This window comes from Enoplosus armatus, chromosome 1 (assembly GCF_043641665.1).
Source record: "Enoplosus armatus isolate fEnoArm2 chromosome 1, fEnoArm2.hap1, whole genome shotgun sequence".
In the NCBI taxonomy this organism is placed as follows: Eukaryota; Metazoa; Chordata; class Actinopteri; order Centrarchiformes; family Enoplosidae; genus Enoplosus; species Enoplosus armatus.
In genome coordinates, this window is record NC_092180.1 from 11,522,449 (window position 1) to 11,546,354 (window position 23,906).

General features: G+C 39.1%; 1 protein-coding gene across 1 annotated transcript; it reads right to left on the reverse strand.

Moving 5' to 3' along the window:
• Positions 1–16,459: 16,459 nt before the first annotated feature.
• ca7 (carbonic anhydrase VII) lies at positions 16,460–23,252 on the reverse strand. Its single transcript, XM_070931166.1, has 7 exons — positions 23,216–23,252; positions 22,367–22,564; positions 20,483–20,601; positions 19,978–20,073; positions 19,328–19,390; positions 19,058–19,213; positions 16,460–16,579 (listed from the first exon to the last, which is right to left on the reverse strand). Exons 1-7 carry the CDS (start codon positions 23,250–23,252, stop codon positions 16,460–16,462), a joined length of 789 nt encoding a protein of 262 aa, XP_070787267.1.
• Positions 23,253–23,906: the final 654 nt, after the last annotated feature.

Genomic DNA, 23,906 nt, shown 5'->3' on the forward strand with positions numbered 1-23,906 from the left:
AGATGTGATTTAATCTAATTTAACGCACAGAATTAAAACATGTTGCAAAAACCATAACTGCATAATTGATTTATATGTACTTTTGTTTGATTCGTATAACTGTATATAAGCTTCACTGCAGATCTGAGCCTCTCATGTCTGTAGCAATGGAATTGGTCATCTCTCATTCACTGCATGAAATCTTTTCTTTTCTACCTGCCAGCTTCCACATTATAAACCAAAACACTTTAATCTAATGAGACAGTCTGAAAATGTCCTGTGGTTGTAACTACATTAGCAGCACGCTCCAGTCTCTGTGATTAAGGCTTTGTAAATGCTGACCCAGATGACCTAACAGGCAAGCAAAGCTATATTCAGACCAAAGTGTTACTATGAATAGCTCAACAATCGAGGGTCTACTGAATGACATTCACCCAGCAGTGTCCAACGAACTAATCACCTCTCATTCACAAAAGACAAAAACTTTACAAATGTATGAGATGATGACTCATTTTGAATAATTGTTCCTCTCACAGACACCATATTTAAAACAAAAAGGTCGGAGGCTAAAAGCCACCAACGAAACTTCGGGATAAAAATTTGATAAATGCAGGTCATTTTGTCACCAATCTTTTGCTTTAGAATTTAAATTAATCCAACTTTTGAAGTTAATCAAATCAATATTCTTTGTGAAATGTGTAGAAGTTTATAAGTTCCATTTTTGGTTCCCCCAGTCATAGTGACGAACCCACTGACAATTATATCCCCCAACTGAGCTGATCTATAATGAAGCCACTGTACACGACATTTCCAGCATGAGTGGCCAAACAAAGGAACTAGCTAGTGAAGAGAGTTGAACAAGTAGCAGGAGCTGGTGGAGACCAAACCAGAGCTAAAAGAAGAGCAAATATTGGACTCACATTTGTCTAGTAGGAACAGCACAGGTGTTACTAATAACATTAACGATGGCTCTGTTGTATTCAAGTGTCTCAGACATGTCTCATGACCATGAAACTGAAGCAGATAAATGGAACTCAGCCATCATTCATTTTCCCATGTACACCTGTGCTTCTGACATTTCAACCAGCATTCCATGAAAAAGGCCTATTAACCCAAAGTAAATGACAGCTATATAAATGCTATGACTATCAGTATCACGTTTAAAAACTTGAACTTAAAATAATTTTTAGGTACACATTGTGTTGAAGTATCAGTAATAGACTAGCCAAAGTGTTTCCTTCATAACTAACAGTGTGAACAAATATTCAGGCATTTTCAAAAATAGAGTAAAGAATCAGAGTGATGACGTACACAAATACACAGGAGCAGGCCTCATCTGTGTGAAGGTTTGCAGCTGTATTTTTCTCTGTTTATCTCCCAGGTTAGAGTTAGTAGACATTTTCAGCTGCTCATCATCTGTACCGGTCCAGCAGGCATGAAATGGAGGGAAACATACGGCAACAAAGGAGCAGAAATTAGATGGCAAATCTAAAAATAGCCACATTTACATATTCACCATTACAAATACATGTGTGTAAAGACTAGATGCTCCCTCAGCTGCACATTTTCTATGTGCAATGACTCATGAGATATACAGACAATGTTGCTGATAGCCTACTGCCCATTTATATTGGACTATTTATATCTCCGGCTAACTGTTCCAATCAAAGTGCAACATAGTTCCAAGTAAACGAAAGGTTCACCGAAGAGGACCCTGAGGGAGATGAGAAAGCAGAAGGGATTAGCTTGTGCATGGGGTCAAGAGTTGCGTTTGGGAGGTAATGAGCCTCCAACTTTAGCCTTGATGCGTCCCAACAGATCGTCCAAGGACAGGGATGGCTCAGCGGGTCAACTTGGGGCTCAAGGCCACAGAGAGAAATGCGGGTGAGATTTCCAATCACTTGTAGTAGCTTGGGAAATGAGAGATAATTCACCACATATGGACGGACACTCGGGGACAGGAACAGTGGAGCAGTGGCCGGTTTTCCCCAAGAGGCCGGCCGGTTTTCCATTGCTCGATTACCGGCACTGGCGAGTGTTTTTCCTAATCCCTCCTCCCTCTGTTCTGAGTTTCCCCACAGCTACGGCTATTTTAAGCTTGTTTTAAGATTGTGTAGTTCCACTTTAGCTTCAAACTTGACAGTTTTCCCATCTGTAGCTGTTAGAGGCTTGCTGTGTATCAGTGCTGCTGCAAGACATTTCTGGTCTTCCTCTCCAGCCAAAATACTCGCAATAGCAATTTTTCCATCTGACTCTTGCTGAACTATTGAAGCTGCTACAGTATGTATAGGTGCTCACACTGATATATATATATATATATATATACATATATATGGTTTTCTAGTTTTGGTTCACTCTCACTGCTCTCATCAGCATCAATTTAGGCTGCAGCAGGCAGCTGTTTACAATAAAAAAAGCTCTAAAAACCAACTGTACACTACCAGCACCAAACAATTTACTGACAAAGTTAGCAACTAGCTGGTGGAGCATGTAGCTACTATACCACTCTGCCTGCATTTCTTAAGTCAGTGTGACACTGTACAGACATGAGAGTGGTATTGATCTCCTCATCAAACTCTTGACAAGAAAGCCAATAAGCATATTTCCCAAAATGTCAAACTATTCCTGTTACAGATAGAGAACACCAGGCACATACTAAATATCATTTCATGAATTGGTCATCCCAAAAGTGGATCACATAATTTTGTTTTGATGAAAAACACTTATCTCCTTATGCCAAATCACTCTGAAGATAGAGTAGAAATCTGCCTCCTTGGAAGGACTTCACTGCCATGGTTACCATCCATAACCACCTACTACTTAAAAGTGACTATTTAAATCGTAAAGTCAGCCTAGCAAGTCCCTATAAGTAAATAAATAAGGCTGCAACAACTCAACTCCTCTCTGTTATTCTATGTTCATTCGGCAGAGGTCAATTTAAGGTTAAACAACAAACAAAGAGTCCCTACATCTCTTCTCCAGTATTAGAAACTGTCCGGATAGGATGCATATTTAATCACTTTGAGCATCTTCATCTCTTGTGGGTTTAGGCACGAAATCCAATTTGATACAGATCTACTCAGAGGCTGAGGAAGACTGTAAGAGACCAGTTCATTGTTCAGTTGAGTGATTTCTCATATATCCTTACATTACAGTGTGGTGCGTAGGTACAGATTCATATACAGTGCTCATTTGCATTTTGATTGCAATGTGTTTGATTACTCTTCATCTGGAGGCAAACTCCTGTTTATCATCTTATTTAACACCATTGATTGCATTCAGAGCCTACAGGCTTTCATTTTGATATCTGTGCAATAAAAACTCCCACCAGCAAAGGTAGAGGAGCATGCAGGACGTCCTTCCTGTTAATACTACTAATGGAAACTTAAATCTTAAAAGGTTAAAAACACAAATGTTCTCCCTTTTGAAATGACCTCAAGAAATGCTGCAATAAATGGCCACTAACTTGCTCTTAGTTGTTTAAGCATCTCCAGCTCTTTCAGTAAATTATGTTTGACTAATATAAATTGCCAGCAATTACTGGCAGTTGAGAAAGGTCAGAGGCTGTAGGGGTTTTCCATTAGCACAATAAATTGATTCACTGACAGGAATGGTTCTATAACAGCGACACAACTCACTGGTGCGTTATGTTGCATCATTGTGACTGATGTGCTCCAGCTGTCCACTTTTACGGGAACCTCACTTTAACAGAAACTTTGAGTGGAGTTGACCTGTGATTGAAGGAGGCTGCAAGGCTGGCCAGTTTCACACAACACCGTCACTGGCAACGTGAGAAGCTCTTAATCCTGTTGGCTGCAGCTCTGCTGCAGCAGTGGTGGAATGTAAATAAGTACTTTTACTTAAGTACAAATATTATTCCACAACAATTCAGAGGGAAACATTGTACTTTTTACTCCGCTACATTTATCTGACAGCTTATAGTTACTAGTTACTTTACAAATTAAGATTCTACAAAAGATATGATGAGTTTATAAAATATGATAAAACAGATAAAACAACAGTAAAATGCACATGAATGCAATCAGTAATGATAATGCAATAATATAATATGTAATGTTAACACTCACAGCAGCCATTTTTCTGCATTGTGACTACTTTTATTTTTGTTATAACTTAATTAAATAATACAGTACTTTCACTTGTAATGGAGCATTTTTATATTGTAGTATTGCTATTTTACTTTTAGAATCTGAATACTTCCTTCACCACTGTGCTCTAGACTTGAAACAAAAGCAGATTCTTAACTAATTTACATTCTCATAACAAGTTACTCTTGCAAGGTCACTGTCACAACTTCATCCAGATCCAGATCCAGTTATCTGCTCTGTTTTTCGTCTGCCATCTATTAACTCTCATGTCATTCCAGATCCAGCCACTCCCTCCTGCCCTAGAATAACCCCTTTCCCATCATTCCCCTCACCTGGCCTATCCCCCGCCCACTTACTCACCTGCTCCCCATTTCCCTAATCAGGCTGGCAGTATAAATGCCATTTCCTCATCAGTCATTCCCTTCCACATTGTCTGGTTTGTATCTGCCTAGCTTTCCAGCCTTTGTTTTTTCCTGCCTGATTCTGCCTACTGAACTGACCCTTTATTTATGATGTATGATTTATGATTCTCTGTCTGACCCCCATCTGGTTAAGTTTGCTTTGTTGTTTTTATGTCGTGCTTTTGGCTTCAAACTTGCTGTTTTCCTGAGCCGTTACAGTAACATGCTCCATTGAAACAGTATCACAGCATATAACTAATGTTCACAGCTTTACAACCACCAAATAAAGAGGCTTTTTGTGTGCAGCAGAATTGCGCATTGAAATGTTTAGAGAGAAAGTCCTAAAAAAGAAAGGGTTATAGTTCTGTCTTCTATTTTCTATCATTCATTCAAAACAATAATTTGATGTTCTGAACAGGAAAACAGTTTAAACTGCCTGTCACATGAAATGGACATTTGACAGAGTATGTGCGTCACTCCTGCTATTTATGGCATTTCAGAGACCGTAATCACTCTTACATTTCAGACCATCAAGACAGGAAGCTGGAAATCAACAATTTGATTCAAGAGGCAGCTGGAATATACGCACAAGAAAGCAAACCAGACTCTACACACACTGCACTGTGAAAATGCTGCATTCGTCCTCTAATATACGGGGTTTAAACAGTGTTCAGTGGTAGAGCAGCAGTATAGTCAATTACTACAGACTGCAGAATTGTTATTCATGCCTTGCTTGATTAGATTTTTCATAAAGTCATGAGGAATTAGGTGTTCACACAAACATCAGTTTATAAATCTGATATTTTTGTTAAAACCTATATTTAGATTAAATTCATCTGCCTCCCCTCCCTATATCTACAATTATGAATAGTCAGCATGAAACACATTTATTTGATTTAGCAGATATCAAACCACTCTGCAACAATTATTTTTATTTTCAGCAAATGTTACTCAAACAAGAGTAAACTGCATTAATTTCTGCCTCATATTTGGTGCACTATTGAGTATTTGCAGCAGCAGGGCAGTACATGTGGGATTGACTCTAAATAAACTATAGTGTCCATTAGTCCATTAGTGTTGATTGTAATGAAGAAACATTTCACCCAGTGCAACTGTGTGGCTTGCTGATGTGCAATTTTTGGTTTCACTAATTTTATCTGATTTATCTACAATAAGAAAAACATAAAATTTCACCAGGTTTATCCTTTAATTCACCAAATACAACTCCATTCATCAAACTGCAGGACAACAGAAAGACACATTATGTGTGATTATTGCTTTAATATATTCCACGTAGCACTTGTGAAAAGCCATGTGAGAGTGATAGAGGCACTGAGCAAAGTGTGCTCTACGACTGGAGAGGACCATGAAAGGTTCACATCGGGGTTCAGGACAAAAGGATGCTGAATGATACGATATCCAGAAGGTGCTGATGAAAGCGTCATGAAAACTATTCTGTGGCACTAAATACAGTGTTCAGGTTATTCGGGCAGCGTATGTGAGACAAATCACAGCACATGTAGAAGAACAGTTAATGAGTCTGACATGAAATTATTACCCGGCAACCTGTTTCTACGGTAACAAAAGAGGCATTTGGGTATTGTATTTGTCTTTTCACTCTGGCATAATTGCATTCCACTTATTGCTGAATATTCAACAACATTCATGAGGAATACTATTTTTTTAATCGAAAAAACAATCAAATCAGTGGCTGTTCTGGAGCTTTCAAGCCTACCACATGATCTTCATCAGCAGATGGAGTTTGCCCAGCTGCTGTGGAATTGTAGATGTTCAAATTTTATTTTATTTTATTTTTTATGAGTACTTTAAGGACTGTCCATATTGGCTTAAACTTTGACATTTAAAGTTCATTCTTGATCTTGGAAACAGTTGACAAAACAATGTCACCTCAAGATCCATTTAGACCCTTTCTCAATGATTTTAACCTTTGAGAGGAAAAGGTCATCATCATATAAAATTACATTAATATACTTGTATATTAACGTAATAAGGAGGAAAGCATCAGAACATCCATAGAGCTGCATCTTCTGACAGGTGACAGCAGCAGAGGCTGCAAATTAGCAGCTAAACAATTACATGAAAATGTTCCAATCATTCATTCCTCTCAGACTCACTCATCCCACACACATCATCTACAAGCGCTGACACATCCCCATCTTGGCACAAGTATTTGCATGATTGCACTCCTCAGACTCAACTCAGATCAATGCAAGGTTCAATAAGGGACTATAAATAAAATGATGACCACCTTTTCATTGTATGCTTATTTCATGGAGACACTGAAGGAGCAACAGGCACTCGAACATTAAATCAAGGCAGCCCCCACATTTGGAAGCTCTAAGGCTTTAGTGTAACAATGCTGTAGTCTTGAGAGGAGAGTAACAAGCCCCCACACACAGACACAGACTCAGACACACATACACACAGTCCACCTACACCATCTCTGTTCACTGTGAATGTGGCCTCTGCCATCAGTCATGAACTGAAGCTTGAGTGGGATGAGACCTACTGTCCTTGTGTGGGCAAACTTGCTCTGAAATATTCTCAACAAAACACATGAGAGACGGGTTAGAAGGAGAGAGGAAGAAGAGAAAAGGTTGGGGAGGAGTAGTAACACCCTCAGTTTTTCCAAAAAGGTCCTTTGACCTTCTTCTTAGAGTTTCCTCTAATGTGAAGTGCACAGGGCTGACAGATCCACGACTCCCAAAAGAGTTAGACTTTTAATCTAACCGAGTCGGTCACGGCTCTTTAGAGTGCTGCATCACGATTTCACTCATTCACATTTAGATACTGTTTATAGCGTTCCTGTTTGATCCGTTGCTGTGTACTGTATGTCCATATACAGTATGTTTCCAGGTGCCTCTTAATGACATTTTTGTTCAGCAGGTGACTTAGAAGATCTTTAGCTGTCACTGAACTCTGAGTTCTCACAGCTTTTATTTTACCCTCCCACACCCAATCTTTTAAAATCTAGATTAAAACCAGAAAAAAACATATACATATAATCAAATAAAGTAAGAATATTCCTTAGAATATACTAATGCCTACACTACATCCCACATATGCTATGCAAAGGAATTTGTGTACATATACAGTATACAGAATACACAAAAACTAAAGACATACTACAGGAAGAAATAAGAAATGCTGGAGGACCACAACCATTAAATAAAACAAAGTTAAAAGTCCAGTCTAGTCCAATAAAGACTGTGTAGCTGGCCATTCACAACAACAAAAACATACTCAAATTCTTCTAAAGTTTCTTGTAATAGGATAATCTCTTGTAGGGAAACTTTGATAGTAGCTTATCATACCATATTGATAGAGTACTGACACGACCACACATACGACACCCTCTGTCCTTAGACCCTCAAAAACTTGTCCAGTGTGCTTTGCTGCCTTTGGATGGACGTATTGATGGATGGACTGAATGGTAGAGGCATCCATCCATTCTCACAGGAAACTTGAATCTATCCCAGCATGCATTGGGTGAGAAGGGAGATACATCCTGGACAGGTCACCAGTCCAACACAAGGCTACAACAAATGCACTGAATTGACAAAAAAACTATTGTGAATATAGCCAGTCAGCCAGATAATATCATATTCATATTCCCTGCAAATACATCCATTCTTTCTTCTCCAGACACACAAACAAAACAAACATTTAATTTGCCCAAATGAGATGAAGTAAGACTCACCTAACTACTTTATTTAGCATTTGGAATATATTTTTCCATTCACTTAAACTGCAGAGCCACATGCAATGTACAGTGTACTTCAAGTAAAATATGTTCCTTTGTACTCGCCCTATATTCATCTGTTCATCTATTCCTCTTTTCATTTGTTGTTGTGTGATAGAAACCATATTTTTCTTGCTTGCTTGAACTCCTGAATAAGACGTTATTCCCATGACAAGGCTGTATGCTGTAGCAGTAAAAGGGAAGGAGGCACTGAGGCTGTTACTGAAAAAGCCAGAGATGAGCGTTTATATGCAATGAATTAAAAAAAAATGAGCAAAAGACAATGAAGTATGACGTATATTTGTCAAATAAAGCCACAGTAATGGGTCTTTCTATTTTTACAGTTCTCATGTAACAATAGTTGTTGTCATGTGACTATTGTAATAATGCCAATCATCATTTCACAATAGTGGACATGCTTATCTGTCATCAGAAGAGAGCTCCATAAACACTAAGTGGATGGAAAGAATCTGAGCGCAAGAATCATCAAGCCGTTAACTCAGCAGCTGTTAGGCGGGTTGTTTCTGTAAGGGATGCGGGCTGGCCAGCGCTGTAGGCCCGCTGATTACTGTTTTTTACTCGACGGTGCTTTCCAACATCAGGCCGAGGGCTCGGCACACATGTGACGAACGGTGACTGGAAAGCTTTGCAAGTGGTGCTGTCAACACCAGGACATAAATAAAGCTAAAGATAGGGTGATGTGGCTTCAGCCCAGGTTTCTGGTCAGCCAAAGGCTTTTTATAGAAACACTCTGATTTATAAAAGGCTAACAGGGACTATTTTTGACCCGTTGGGCTTGGGGGATAGGGATCTTGGAAACTTGTGACGCTTCTGGGTGCATGACTGACCCCTCTGACTTGAATGTGTTGGCGGTGGTTGGTTGTGGGAGTTGTAGCAGATAGCTGCGCAGGATGGATCACACTGGCCAAAGGCCTGTGATGTTTTTGGAAACAATCCAGAGAGACAGACAGAGAGATGACCACGTGGGTCTATCCCAGTCAGACCCATTAAGTTATCAGATCTCTCTTTTTAATTGGTCTGACTTGGGATGGAATTTAAAGAAAGCTTTGATTCACTCTGATTCATTTGGATTGACATTAAATGTATGATTTGTTGTGAATTTCAAGGGCCAAACCTGAGTTCATCCATCCTTACCTACTTATTATATTTCACCAGAAATAAAAAAGCTCTACTAAGATAGGCAGCCCTACTTACTAATCCAACGTGTCCATTTTTTGATGTGATGTTCCTTTTCTACTTTCTTTGTAATATCATACCAGTATCAGCAAAGTCAAACATTTACTCTTAGCCACGCTAGCAGCATGGCTCTATGAATTGCAATGTCAGCCTGACTATCGTTCAGTTGGTCCACCACGTTTGGCACAGACTGAAATATCTGGATCAAAAACTGGATGGATTGTCACGTTTTATACCCAGAGGAGGAATCCTACCTACTTCAGTGGTCCTCTGACTTTTCCTTTAGAGCCACCATGAGGTTGACATTTTTGGTTTTGAGAGAAATATCTCAACAACTCTTGGATGGATTGCTGAAATTTGGTACACACATTCATGTTCCCCTCAGGATGACTTGTTATAACTTTGGTGATCTCTTAACCATTTATCTGGCACCATCATCAGGTCAAATGTTAGCATGCTAAAGGGTAAAACTAAAATGGTAAATCTGGTAAATATCACCTGCTTAACATCAGCATGTTCGCATTGTCATTATGAGTGTGTCAACATGCTAACAGCAGCATTTAGCTCAAAGCATCGCTGGGCCTATACAGCCTCACAGAGCTACTAGCATGGCTGTAGACTCTTAGTCTTGTTACTGCTTAGAAAGTCATGAAAACATGACGTCTAATGATCAACAGTTATTCAAAAGTTACAAACTGAGAAGATGGCATTATAATGAAGTATATATGGGGTGTCAGGTTGATGGTACACCATAAAAAATCTGCAATGGTGCCAAAAAAAGATGCCTCTAAAATGTATCATGTCAATGCTTAATACTGGAAAATGGTTTGGTTTATTAGTAATTTACGGTAAGGAAATGACGCCAATAAAGCAAAAGACTGTCCAGTCAATTTTAAGTCGTGTTTATTATAATAATGGGTTTCTGTGACCACTGGTTTATTTCAACTCTCATCAACTTTGTATTGGCTGACATAGCTCTGAATATAAATCTCTGATTCTTAAGTCTTCTGGAGTTAGTATTACGTATCTACTCGGCAAGCCAAATGTATCTGACACTGATTTTAAACAGACGTGTATGAAATAAATAGGAGTTGACTGAGCCGTGATGCAGCGCTGACTGTGTGTGTTGCTATAGACACCCTGTGCAAACAGTAGATGTTGCATTGACTTTAAGGGTCAGTGAGTAAAGTCAGTTCCCTGAAGTCCATGTAGGTGTCTGTTGCCCACACAGAATGTCATGGCTCAATGCTGGGTAACCCCACCCTGTCAAGATCAGGTGTCAGGGGTCAGGTTGTGACTGTCATCCCTCACATGCAGCACTGATTATCAGCATCTCAATCAACATTTACTGTAGGTATACCGAGTAACTAATAGATGAGCCCAAAAATCAAATACAGAGGCCAGAGGAAGCTTTTTTGAAAAAATGTCCATAGATCAAAAGCCTTTATGGCACATGAGTTGACAGCCAAGTATAGAATTACAGATCATGACCTCTCTCCCATGACAGCGAAGCTCTGTTTTCTTTAATTATCATAACAGACCACCAACAGAGTGCCCAAGAGAGGGAACCTCATCTCTTCTCTTCTGCTGTGATTTATAATCCACTCTGTGAACCAAGGCCACTGCCTGACAACCTTAATGTTAGTTGGTGCACAAACACAACCCATAAAAGGTGTATATTGTTTGGCAAGTTGTTATAGTTGTACCTTTAAACCCGACCCTGAACCTGGGTGAAGGCCAAACATCAGGAACGACGGGTGGTGTGAGTGTGTGGTTGGATTGGCTGGAATAAGGTGGAGATCACAGGCATGTCCACTGAACGTCCACATAAAATAGATAACATGCTGCTAAATAAAGCTCCTTAATGAATACAGGAACAAACACGTGTCACCAGAGGGGTCTTTAGGGGAAAGACGCTTCAGATATTTCTTGCCGTATGGTTTTATTTTCTGACAGGGTGATGGCGATGGATCACTGGCTCATAGACAAGTAGGGAAGATATGAGCTGGCCAAGCGTTTGTGTTGTACATGTGCTGTTTGTATCCATGGCAACTGCACCATGGCCATGTCCCCTGATTGCCAGATAGAGTCACTGTCCTTGACAATATTGAGAAACTTAAAAAGATTTAGGAGTGGAGTGTCCCGTTTTTCTGCTTTACTGTTGAAACAGAAGAAGTGACTCAGTCTGCGTAGACGGTGGTGTCGTAAAACACATGAGATTAGGAGGTTAGATACAGTAGTTTGGTTTAGATAAAGTAGTGATTGTGGTTTAAGCTGCTACAGAAGTCATTTATCAGCAAAAGTCTATTATATTTTATAAGAATGATATGAGTAGTGTAGTGTTGCACCTCCATAAGATTGAAGGATTCACAAAAAACAAATTAAATGCAGAATGGTCAAAGTCAAAGCAGCAGAGGCCAGGATATTCTGACTTTCAGTCCTTAGTGTGGGCTACACTTCCCATAATGAAAATCAATAGCATCTTGTGTGAATCCCCTTCTATCTGACAAATGCCTTCATCTTTCAAACTTCATGCCCTCAGCAGTGTTGGAATATAACTAAGTGCATGTACTCAAGTACTGTTTTTAATTTTGAGGTATTTGTACTTTACATAAGTATTTCTATCTACCACATCGCAGAGGAATATTTTGTGCTTTTTACTTCATTACCTTTATTAAACACCTATAGTTACTAGTGACTGTGCAGATTAAGTTATTAAATACAAAACCTACGGTGAGCTTAAACAATACAATGCATTGCTGGATCTGCATCTTCTCAACAGTACATACATTTAAATGAGCTCCTTCGGCAATCAGCTGCAACATAAAATTCTGCTTACACATTAATGCATCACAAATAATAGTCCAATAATAATAATAATAATAATGTGTATATAATGATATAAAACTGAGCCATTTCTTTACAAGAATACTTTTACTTTTGACACTTTGAGTACGCTTTTTCATACTACTTATGTACTTTTACTCAAGTAACCTTTTGAATGCAGGGATTTTACTTGTAATGTAAAATGAGTATTTTTACATTATGGGCAATTGTGAGCAATTTTCTCAGCCACAACAAAGCTCCTTCCGAGCCACAGACTCAATACTTCTCATGACTAGTAAATTGACTTCGACATGCAAAATTAGGGGATATTTATACAGTAAGTTAGTAAACTTAGTTTTACTTTTATTTTTGTAAAAGGTTTGAGTTGTAGACATGGCTATACATATATGTTTGGCATAGTAAAGTAATAGTAAAGGGGGCCGGAGTGAGTAAAGCAGTAATTCATATGTTTTGCTGTGTTCTCATCATTTAACAAACATGTATATCACTCCGCCATTCTCTCAAAAACTTTCTTTTTGTCTGACCAGCAACTTTTTCTGCTACTCGTTTGTCCCGCAGGTTTGTATTTCACAAGTTGCTCAGATGTTGCTGTGTCTGAGAAAAATCACTACAACAAGCAAGTAGATATCCTGATGCTAAAAATACATGTGACTGACTCTATTTCTGAGGCCTGACTGTAATATCTTATTACATGGCACATCGATTGTGGCTGAGGGTGATGTGCCCGCTCAGGTATTCTCAGTCTCAATAAAGCTCCCTGATGCTATTTTGGAAGGATTATTTGAGAATATGTGTTAAATATACTTCACACACACCCACTTTCATTCTTTATTCATCAACCAGCAAGCCAAATTTTTCCACAGCCATCAGCAGTTACATGGAAATGAAACCAGACGGGGAAATGCAACCTCTTGATTCAAACACAGTGGCAAGGAGGATGGACAAAGGCAAGGTCAAGCGTTACTGATAGCAACAAAAAAAAAAAAAAAATGTCTCCTTGGATGTAAGAGATGTGTTTGCTGAAGTCAGCCATTATTTAATTTCCATATGAGGCCATTTCACTGTATCCAAAATGTTGTACAGTTGTTGGTTTATTTAACTTTTTTTAAATTCAATCCTTGTGTCTGGATAGAGTTCTGCCTTCATGTGATACAAAAGACAGCAGATGCTGCCACCTACAGGAAGAACTACACAAGCTGAACACATTGTGTGACAAACACAAAAACAGCATCATAAAAAAGCTGAACAATTATGTTAAAATATGTCTGTGAAAGAAAATAAATGTCAGCACAGAAAAGAAGCAGAAAATGTAAGTCTATTATAAAAGTATCAATAGTGTCAATTTTCTTCAAATCTAATGTGTGTGAACTGTAATTTAGTAAATGGTGTCTTATTATGTTCTGTGTCCATGTAAATCTGTATTCTGTGGTCTCCTTGTGTTACATCTGGGCCCAATTTTTAAAATCTGGTTCAGAGTGATTTTTCCCGTCACAATCCAACCTCAGACAGATCTTAAATCTGTTTATTTGAATTGAATAAACAAATCTCCCTTTCAGTTAAAGATTTTGTAACATTTACCATCAGGCAAACCTAATCCAAGTACCACAAGAATGAGAATACACAATCAAGGTATTCAGTCTGCAAATAGACCTCCATCTTGCCATCTGCTGGACAAATATTGTCATCACATGTTGAAGCTACAGACATGAATGAATTCAGATTTAAAAAAAAAGAAGTTTAGATGATACTTTATATACTTCCCATTCCCATTATATACCATTCCCATTATATACTCCCCCAACTCAAGTGTAACTGGATGGCAAAAAAAACTGAAAACAGTCATTTAAAAATATATAAACAATATTAAATTATATGTTTAATCTACTGTATATTCCTGATGTACAGTATATTTGTTGCATCCTCACTAGTTATAAATGCTCTTTGACTTTCTTTAACATTAAACTAATATTTGGTGTCCAAACCTTTCCTTGATTCAAAGGTGCACTTTCCTCATCATGCCAATGCAAAAAAAAACTGTTTTCAAAATAAATGCATCACATTAGCATATTAATTCAGAGAGTGTTGTTTATTTGTTCTGTTTCTGTGTCTGGATGAACAGAGAAGGGCTTTTCCCACAGTATCTTGTTTAAGATGGTCTTTGTCTGATGTTCTAATGGCAGGAAGTTCAGAGGCCCATGAGAATCAACGTATCTACTTTTTTTCAGTATTGGATAGGATACGTTATATTATATATTATACTAAAAAGGACATTTTTTCTTCATTTGTCCCATTCAGAAAGACAAGAACACTTACAGTATATGTATAGGAGCAAACAGGTGTGATAGCCTCCCTCCACATCAATCCATATTATTTATTAGAATACTAGTTTACAGATAGCATTAACTATAAACACTCTACCACACTGAGTTTAAGGATCAATAAAATTCATTAAATGAACACAGTTGGTAAATAATTGACTGTGATCATAGTGCATGTTCCTTCTCTCTGTCTCTCAGCCCTCTAGGCTACAACTTGGCTACTAATTACCTTGAACCCAGTATTGCTACCTCTGATCAGTGAGAGAGTTTAAACATTTGCTTGAATGGCTCCTCTGTCAACAACGCATTGTAGATACCAGGTACAAGGTTCAGTTATGGCAACTTGAACAAAAGAAGGTGAACAATGCTTTTTGGTAAGAAGACAAATGGACAACTGTATTTCATGTCTGGTTTTGAAACACCGACAATCCCCATAAAACACAAGACCAGAAATGTAGCAAAAGCTGGGATATCCCAAATCATCAAGTTCAGAAAGACAAAAAGGTATTTTGAATTGTATTTAATTCAGCAAACATGTCAAGATTTTGAATGCATTACAAAAATATTCAAACCACCCATAAATTACATTTTTACTGTTCTTTCACATCAACAACATAAAACAATCATAACTGAGATGCCATTCTTCATGTGCGCGTTTTGTTGTATGGAGACAAAATAAGTTTATCCCTGTCATACCTCTGTCTATTAGTAAAATCCAAGCCCATCTAAATAAGGACCAGCATTACACAAAGCTGCCATAACTCACCCAAGTAAGACACCAGGGCCTCTGTCAGGCATTTACATAGTGGACTGTTTTTCTACAAGTGCAGCTTCAGAGGTGAGCTGTTAATAACAGTGTGCATTGTCTCCTGAATAGCAGAAACATGAGACCAGGAAATGTGACACTTCAGTTTAATCTCAGAATGAAGATCATGAAAGCAAAGATTCAAACTTTGATTGAAATATTGAATTCACAGAGTCACCTTGTTAGGGCTGCTGGAGTTTAGCAAGTCCCAAATCATAAAGTTGTGAACACAGGTTTTTGTTAAATCTGGAGAGCATGCTAAAAAAAATAAATCACCCTGCTGGGAGTGAATGTCTGTCTCTTGAGCCCTAAAGGACCTGAGACTTTCATGCCCTCCGTCATGGCCGAACAGAGCAGTTTAAGCAAACGCAGCACTAATCCAATCCCACCTCCAGTTGGCATTATTGGACTGGAAGGGATCTACGGCCACAAGGACTGGGAATCCACCAGCAATGGGCCGGATCAACGGGGGATCAATCAGGATCAGTAAGGAGGCTGAGGCCGAGATTCTGCAGACGGCCGGGTGGTGCGATACCAGTCTGCAAACAGCAACAGACTGCACTGGTGTATGGACTTACCAGTTACACATAATAGCACCTTACAAGAGCTTGCTGCTAGTTAATGTAGCACCTTGTTGCCTCAGCAACACTTGTATTCCTTGAACAGCTATAGAGGTACAAGTACACATCCAACCTTTGAATCTTCATTAACATATAGCTAGAAATCACACAATAGCACATAGTAGACAAATAATAAACTTACTTAGTGTAGATATTATATTCATAACATCCCTTTTATTTTTCCCATAAAATCATTCTGAAGCCGTTTCCTCCCTCTGCTTCTGACCAGTAGGGGGAAACATGCATCTCAATGTGCTGGCAGTGATGAGAATTACTCCTTGAACTTTTTCCTTCAGTACAAAGTAAATCAGAAATCCTCAGGACAGGCTACCATGAGGTGAAAACTACACTCAAAATTAATGCATTCGCTGTTGTCTAAAAGAGCTTTTGTTTTCTAGGACTTCAGATCTCGAGGTCACATTAATTGGAGGAACGTACTTTCCTGCCTTTGAGAGGCTGAGGAGGCCTGAAGTTGTTTTCCATGCGTATTCTCTGGTCCTCTTCCTCTCCACTGAACAGAAGCATCCTAAACTTGCCCAGCTGCATTGAAAGAGACAGAAAGACAGAATTTTAACTAAGTATTTTTTTTTGTTAAACATGTTCTGTGCACAATCTTTGCTCCACACTGACACTATAAGCACATTAAAAAAGGATAAGACTGGTGATATTCTGTATCTTATTGTCAACAAATCCGACATTTGTCCATCTCTGAATACTTTCTGACTTTCCTATCCCCATTTGTTCCTACTGAGAACGTAATTCATTAAAAAAAAAAAACAGATCACAAATGTATGCATTCATTTTTTAACAAGGCTAAATAATTTCCTAAAATAGCTGGTCATTGTAGTTTTGTTACTCAGGAGTAACAGGAGTAAATAGTGCAATTGTTGGGGACTATTTTAAGCAGCGGTTTAGTGGCACTAGTGAGTAGTTATGGCAGCAGGACGGTGTATGTAAGATCAACTCAGAACAAACAGTACAGTACCCATGTTCTTTGTAATGCAGAAAGATGTCTTCCAGTGCAACTGTGTGACTCACTGATGTGTTTTTAAGATTTTTTTAAACAACAATGGAGTTCCATGGCACAGATGAACAACCTGTATCAAGCTAAAAATAGCCACACAAAAAAAAAAATACCCTCATCCCAAACTCTTTTTGGCATTTCCCCTTTAGTTCTATGTCTACCATCATGAGGGGAAATGAAAAACAAAATAATACCCTGTTATATAAGGGCTTTTCCCTGCTGGGTCTCCATGCAAGCATTTCTCAATTAAAGCCCTGAACCCATCCAGTCATCCATCCATCAGGATAATCAGCTGGAGGGGATCAAAGGCTTGAGGCCTGGAGTCATAGGTTGTGGGGCCAGTCGCCTAGCTTACACCTCACCCCCAGCTAAAACTCCTGATTCCTCATGTACAGTCCCGGAGTTAAAAATGGGGAACTAGACTAGAAAAGATCAACAAAGTGTAAGAGTATAATCCAGAGGCTGGCAGCCGTCGCCACAGGGCCAGCTCACAGGGGGACCTGGAAGGCATGTGCTGCAGACATCCAGTTACTCAGCTTAACTTGTCAACAACCTGGGGTTATCAGACCTAAACTTTCTGATTAAATTCAGTCCTAAGGAGGGGCAGATAAAAATAAGTCAACCCTAAACGCAGCATCCCCCATGAATGATGCTCGCCCTTGTTCTGGCCTCTAAATATAGCATCATACTTTAGGCCAAACCGTAAGGTAAACCCCACCACCACCCACCCCCACAACTACTCAAACTCTGTATACTGATCCAGTGATACTGAACTTTGGTTTGACAACAAAAGGAGACTGGATCCCTGCAGCCTAATGGAGAAGAGCCTAACATCATGCAGGCCAGGAAACATGGATGTTAAAAACTGCACATTTTAAGAAAAGATCAGACTTGAGATTAAATGAAATACAGGTACAGATCATTGGCTACAACACACACATGAAAGCAAGTAATTCTCTAAAGTTGAACATATATGTCACGAATCAAGAAAATATAAGGTCAGTTTTGTCTAAAATCATTTAACTGTTATTTTAGACATGAATATCTATTTGAATGATGATTTATCCAGAGTGTTATTTTAATTGATTCATTATGAATGAGTGTTGACGTTTGGCTTGCAAACCTCTGGTACTGTAATGACCTCTTTTTAAGCAGTGATGGTTGATTCAGTTGTAGTCAAGGAAAATACAGATCTTGTGCCAGAATGGTTGCCCACTACTGGCTTGCAGCCAAGACAGCTGGATTGGGGTTAAAGCTTTTATTTTCTTTGTTTGTAGGAATAAATAATTACTGCAGATAAGAGTTTTGGTGGTATATAGTCCAGTTTACTGTAAATGTTCAACAACAATACTAAAAAAGGAAGACACTAATTGCTAAATGACAAAAGTAACCAGACCTTATTTTGTATTTTGCATATTTTTCAGTGGACTAAAACACAATTAATCCTCACTACTTCAAGATGTACTGAAGTTTCAAATAGTATGTAAAGTGTTTTACATGTTGAAAATCTGGCGTGTGCTGCGGTTAGAGTAGTCTCGCATAGCCAGACCTATCTTTACACTTGGAGAAAGGTCTGGCTCAACCCATTGTCGTTCTGGGATAGGGGAAAAAAAAAAAAAACTCTGGCTTGTTGGTTTTTCTTTAAACACAATCACAAGCGTCTTGGGTGGTGCCAAGTCCAGGATGCAGCGACGGTGCCCTTGCAAAACAGTGTCTGGGGGAAATTTGTTTTTGTTTTTGACTTATGTGATTTTACGACTTTTACTGTTAAAAAAGACAAACATAACTTGATCATCGGTGTCCCAGAGGTGAAACCTACTAATACTTTAGTTCTGGAGGAGCTCACTGGACCTGCGGTTAAAACCACAGACTTTGAATACAGCAAACAGCAGAAGGGGAGCAGAATGGCAACTCAAATAGTCGCCAGACTTATCCCAGTAGCCCACATCCGGTGAGTCAGACTATGGCCAGAGGAACATGTTTGCAACACATACCTGTTTTTCAGACACTATGATTGGCTCCTTCAGGACGATCCAGGTAACGCTCTCATGTAGGGGGGGTGTGGTCAGTGAGCCCAGGTAGGTCCAATAGTGGAGGCTGCTGGGTAGGAGGCACTTGGGGTTGAAGCCTTTGAAATCTGTGACAGTAGCCTGTAACGGAAATACAAAAGACAACAGCTTTTATATTACTGCAATAGCAGGTCAGAGAGCAGGTCACATAAACACTACATGTAATAAAATCCAAGAACAAATCATAGTGCTCACCTTAAACTTCACCATGTACAGAGCGTCTGTTATCATGTGGAGCCATCTGTGGTCGTCACCCGTCTTATGTAACAGACAAGATGGTTTTTGAATTTGATTTGTGACTTTTGGAGGGGATCCATATCAAATCTTTGTACACATCACATATCAAAAACACTGGTTACTGCACCTCAACATTGGGAAGTCCTATGTCTGTAAATATCTGCGTATTTACCATAAATATTAAATGACAAAATGTCCTGTTTCCACTCACTAGTCTAGCAGTTTGAAGCATTAGGTTTTCAGCTATACACAACTGATGTCACATACGCAGCTTTGTGACTAATAACTTTTCCCCACCAGCTTCTCTTACAACTTCTTCTTGATATCACCGCTTATATCTTGCGATTCAAATTGAAAGTGGTAATTTAGTACCATACTATGGAAGAATGACTGTATGTACACAAAAATAATGTAAATAACGCAAAAGATTAAGTGAGTACAGAATTGCTGGACTACAACCCATCATTCTGCCTTTGCTTCTGTTTGAGTTACCATGACTTAATGCAGAGATAAAAACAACTGTTGAACTGTTACACTAATACAAAATGGAGAGGAAAAGGGGGACACAGGGGCAGAAAATGGGATTTCACTTAAGGGAAACATCTTACTTCTAAAAAGATGCCGAGGACAGCGAGGCCGTCGGGAGCTGTTGCCGCCTCCCCAAACGTCTTATACTTGACAGCATTCCAGTGTACTAGATGAAGCTAGATGCGACAAACAGGAGAAAAGGAAGACAGAAACAGAATGGCATTATAGTTAAATAGATTAACTCGAGTCATGCATACATTATAGTCATGCCTGTGCTGATATTCAGTATTTTCCGCATGAGTATATCTACATCCTGTTCTCAGCCATATAATGCATATTATCTTTTAAAAGTAGGATTGAAAGTAGAAATGACATAACAATGTTGCTCAAATATCTATTGGACTTTTATTGGGACATTTATTATTTTGACACTGTTGTAAAAAGAGTTTCATACAGTACACAGATGGAAAATGCCAGTAAAGTCGTAACGCAAAATACGTTACCACATATACCTTACTACACACAAAAAATGGTTAGACACATTAGACACTGACACACTGAAGTATTCAGATCCCAAACACTGACCTCGGATGCATAGCTATTTCCTGCAACAGTGTGCTCAGAGCCATGGCAGCCCTTTCCACCCCAGTGGAAGTGGAACTGTTTCAGTCTGTAGGGGTTGTCAAGAGGGCCTCCCTGGATCACTGAGGAGGACGAGAGGAGATGTTAAAAGAAAAAAAAAAAAAGGTTCGGCATTCATGCACACACCCACACACTTACTCTCTGTGGATGTTAGACAAACTGCTTTCCAGCAGAACTCTGCACAGAGCATCCTGTGTGTAGCATCATCCGAACAGTGTGTACCACTGCAGGCTACACACACACACGCACATGCACACGCACATGCACACACACATGCACACACACATGCACACACACATGCACACACACATGCACACACACATGCAACACCAACAAGCAGACACAAGCACTAACAGACAGACAGCCTGCTTTACCAACACATCTATCATTAGAGCTCTGCAGCACAAGCTTTGGCTAGACACAAATAGCCAATCCTATGCTAAATAGAGCAACATTAAAGCTACTTTTAGGTCGGTTTAACTTTCATTTCAGGTCCATTGGCCAACAAGGGTTAATAGAAACTTAAATGCATGACATTCAGCCCATTATCAGAACACTACAGACTGTTTTCAGAGCCTATGGTTTGCACTGCTGGGCAATCTGATTGTTATGCATTGTGATGCTGCTGACATCCTTCTGACAAACAGGCCACTCCAGTCCAGGTCAGATTAGCTAGGCATGAATGGCAAAAAGACCAAAGGGCTCATCTTATCCATCTTACAATATAGATGGAGGATAACCACAAAAATAATGGTCTTCAGTCAAAAGAAAATCTGCTAACTAAAAAAGATTGTTATAGTAAAAAAAATAAAATTTGATGATTAGTAGATAGCCACTTATAAATAACTGATGTGCTGAATCAGATAATTAAAAGGTGATGATAAGCTTGAAAATCCTGACCTTGGTAATGTTTGTTATTCTAACATTCAGAGCCAGATCTTTGTAACATTATACATTATCCTTTTGAATTGCTTGAATAGTGCGCATCAATCTTTGTAGAAATGTTCATTTATTTCATTCTGTCCTCCTTTTCTTACTATAACAACAGTGACACAGAACACCGTCATGTGTAAAAGTATGCATATGTGTACACCCAAGACCAAGCCACACATGGCAAACTGACAACAGCAGGTTTAGGGGATTTGTGCACCTCATTTGAACTGTAGGGAAATGCTGAGGAAGTGCATTAGTTTCCCTACAGGGAAATTATTTTCGGTGATAGCTACTTGCTTGCTCTGTGGAAACTGTCTGAGCCAAACAGCCCCACATTTCTGAGCTTATCATTCATGGTAATGACGGGGTGGTTAATATGGATCCACCCAGTGATAAAAGCAAATAGGGTGATAATAACCATTGAGATCTCCTGAGGTTATTACATCTCTTGTCCAGCAGACAGATACTCATACAGTTAACTGCTGGCTGCACTTCCCTGCAGCATAATCAGGGGTTTAGTTGTAACCTTTGATTATTGTGACTTATGCACACGGTTTGCACTTTCTAAAAATCAAAATAAGCCCACCTTTCAAGCATATGTTTACTGAAAGTGAACTTTTAGTGTAGATTTCCACTGCATGATACCAGAGCTCAGATTATCTTTGAACTGTGGCCTCTGTCATTAATCGCAATGCAGTCAATAATCTTTTAGTACAGTCATAGATCATATCGATACATTGTCCCTGACAAGACGTTACAATCTATTCACATTTCTGTTTATTTTCTTTTCACCACATCTAGACCTATGTGTGACCACTCAACTTGAACTCTAGAATCTTAAGTAACCAAAATTGAAGTTATAAAATAAAATAAATAAGTCCACGTTTTTCTCACCTGAACGATCATCCGAGTCATCAAACTCCACAACAACAGAGTGTCCATTGTTGGCGATGTTGATGGAGGTACACTGATCGTAGTTTAGGACAATCAGGCCCAGACCGGGGTCATGTGAAGCCTGATGAGGGACGATGTCAATGGGAGACTGCCGGTCCCCCTCGGCAACAGGGTAGTTCTTGTGCCATATGGCAGGACCTTATCATATAAGAAGATCAATAAACAGAACATTGTTAAGGCTTCAATACGCCCAGTACTGCACTTACGCCTTCAGTTCTAATTTATGGGGTGATCATCAAATGTACCTTAAACAAAAAAAAACAACAGATTCACTGGGTCACCTGCAAAGAAAACACTTTCTAAAGCACAGTAATCGAATAAAGTTTTAGTTTCTAATTTAACACAGCTAATTTAGTTACAGTAAACCACTAACTGATCAAGGTCTGTTTCCCCAAGCAACAACTAATACCATCAGCATAAAATGAAGACCCTAGGAATCAAAAGTAAATGTGAAATTCACTCAAGACTGTGTGTCATCCACACCAAACAATGTAGCACAGTAAATAGAGCAACACATATTGTTGACACTGATGCAAAGCAATGTTTCTCACGCAACAGCCCAAAGAGTGGAAAGTCAGGTTAAGGTGACAGCAGTCAGTCATCCTTTAAGTATGTGGCTAATCTCGCATTAACAGCCTTACTCCCCCTGGATAAAACACGCAATGCCCCCAGCAAAACGACGTAACAGTGAATGTGTAGCCTATTGTGGCATCGAGAGTTACTTGTCTCAGTTATGGACTGGAAGGCTGCATAGACTCTGCCTGCAGCCTGGATGCTGGAAGATCTTACCGTCCTCTTTTCCATATCCCCAGTGATTCCCTGTCATTGTCCCTGTGAGTGGATTGAAGTCTGACCAAGCTGTCGGTGTTTGACTCCTGCACTCCGGTGCGCACGTGGAGGACGGACACGGACATCAGCCGGTGCAGCTATTGATGAAGTTTATGTAGTGGCTAAAGGGGAAGGGCAATTATCCCTTCCTTGACACGCCCCTTCACGCCCACACACACACACACACACACAGTCCACCTGTCTGGGGTTTTAAAGCTAAGCTTGTCTAATGTGGCTGCATTATGTCAGTCCTCTTTGGTTTTAACGATTTCTGTAAGAAATGATTACAGTACGTCTGATCAGTGTTTCATGATCTGCTAATTAGACTAAATATAGCCGACCATGGATTCAAAAATAATCTACACCTTTTAGAGAGAAAAAAACAACTGCATGTGTATGTTTTAAATCTTTTATCGTGTATACTTTTTAATAGTTGTTTCAGTTTCATTCTGAATATATAGACACTGGACGGATGGATTTTTTTCTTATGTTGTTGTTTTATTGTCAATGTCTTATAGAGAGCACTTTGATTTAACCTATGAAATGCACTGTAATGCCTTGTATTACCATGTTGTTAAACCAGTCTGGTAGAGCTGAAACAATTAATTGATCAGTCAATCACGAAAATGAATCAGCAAACATTTTAGATAAT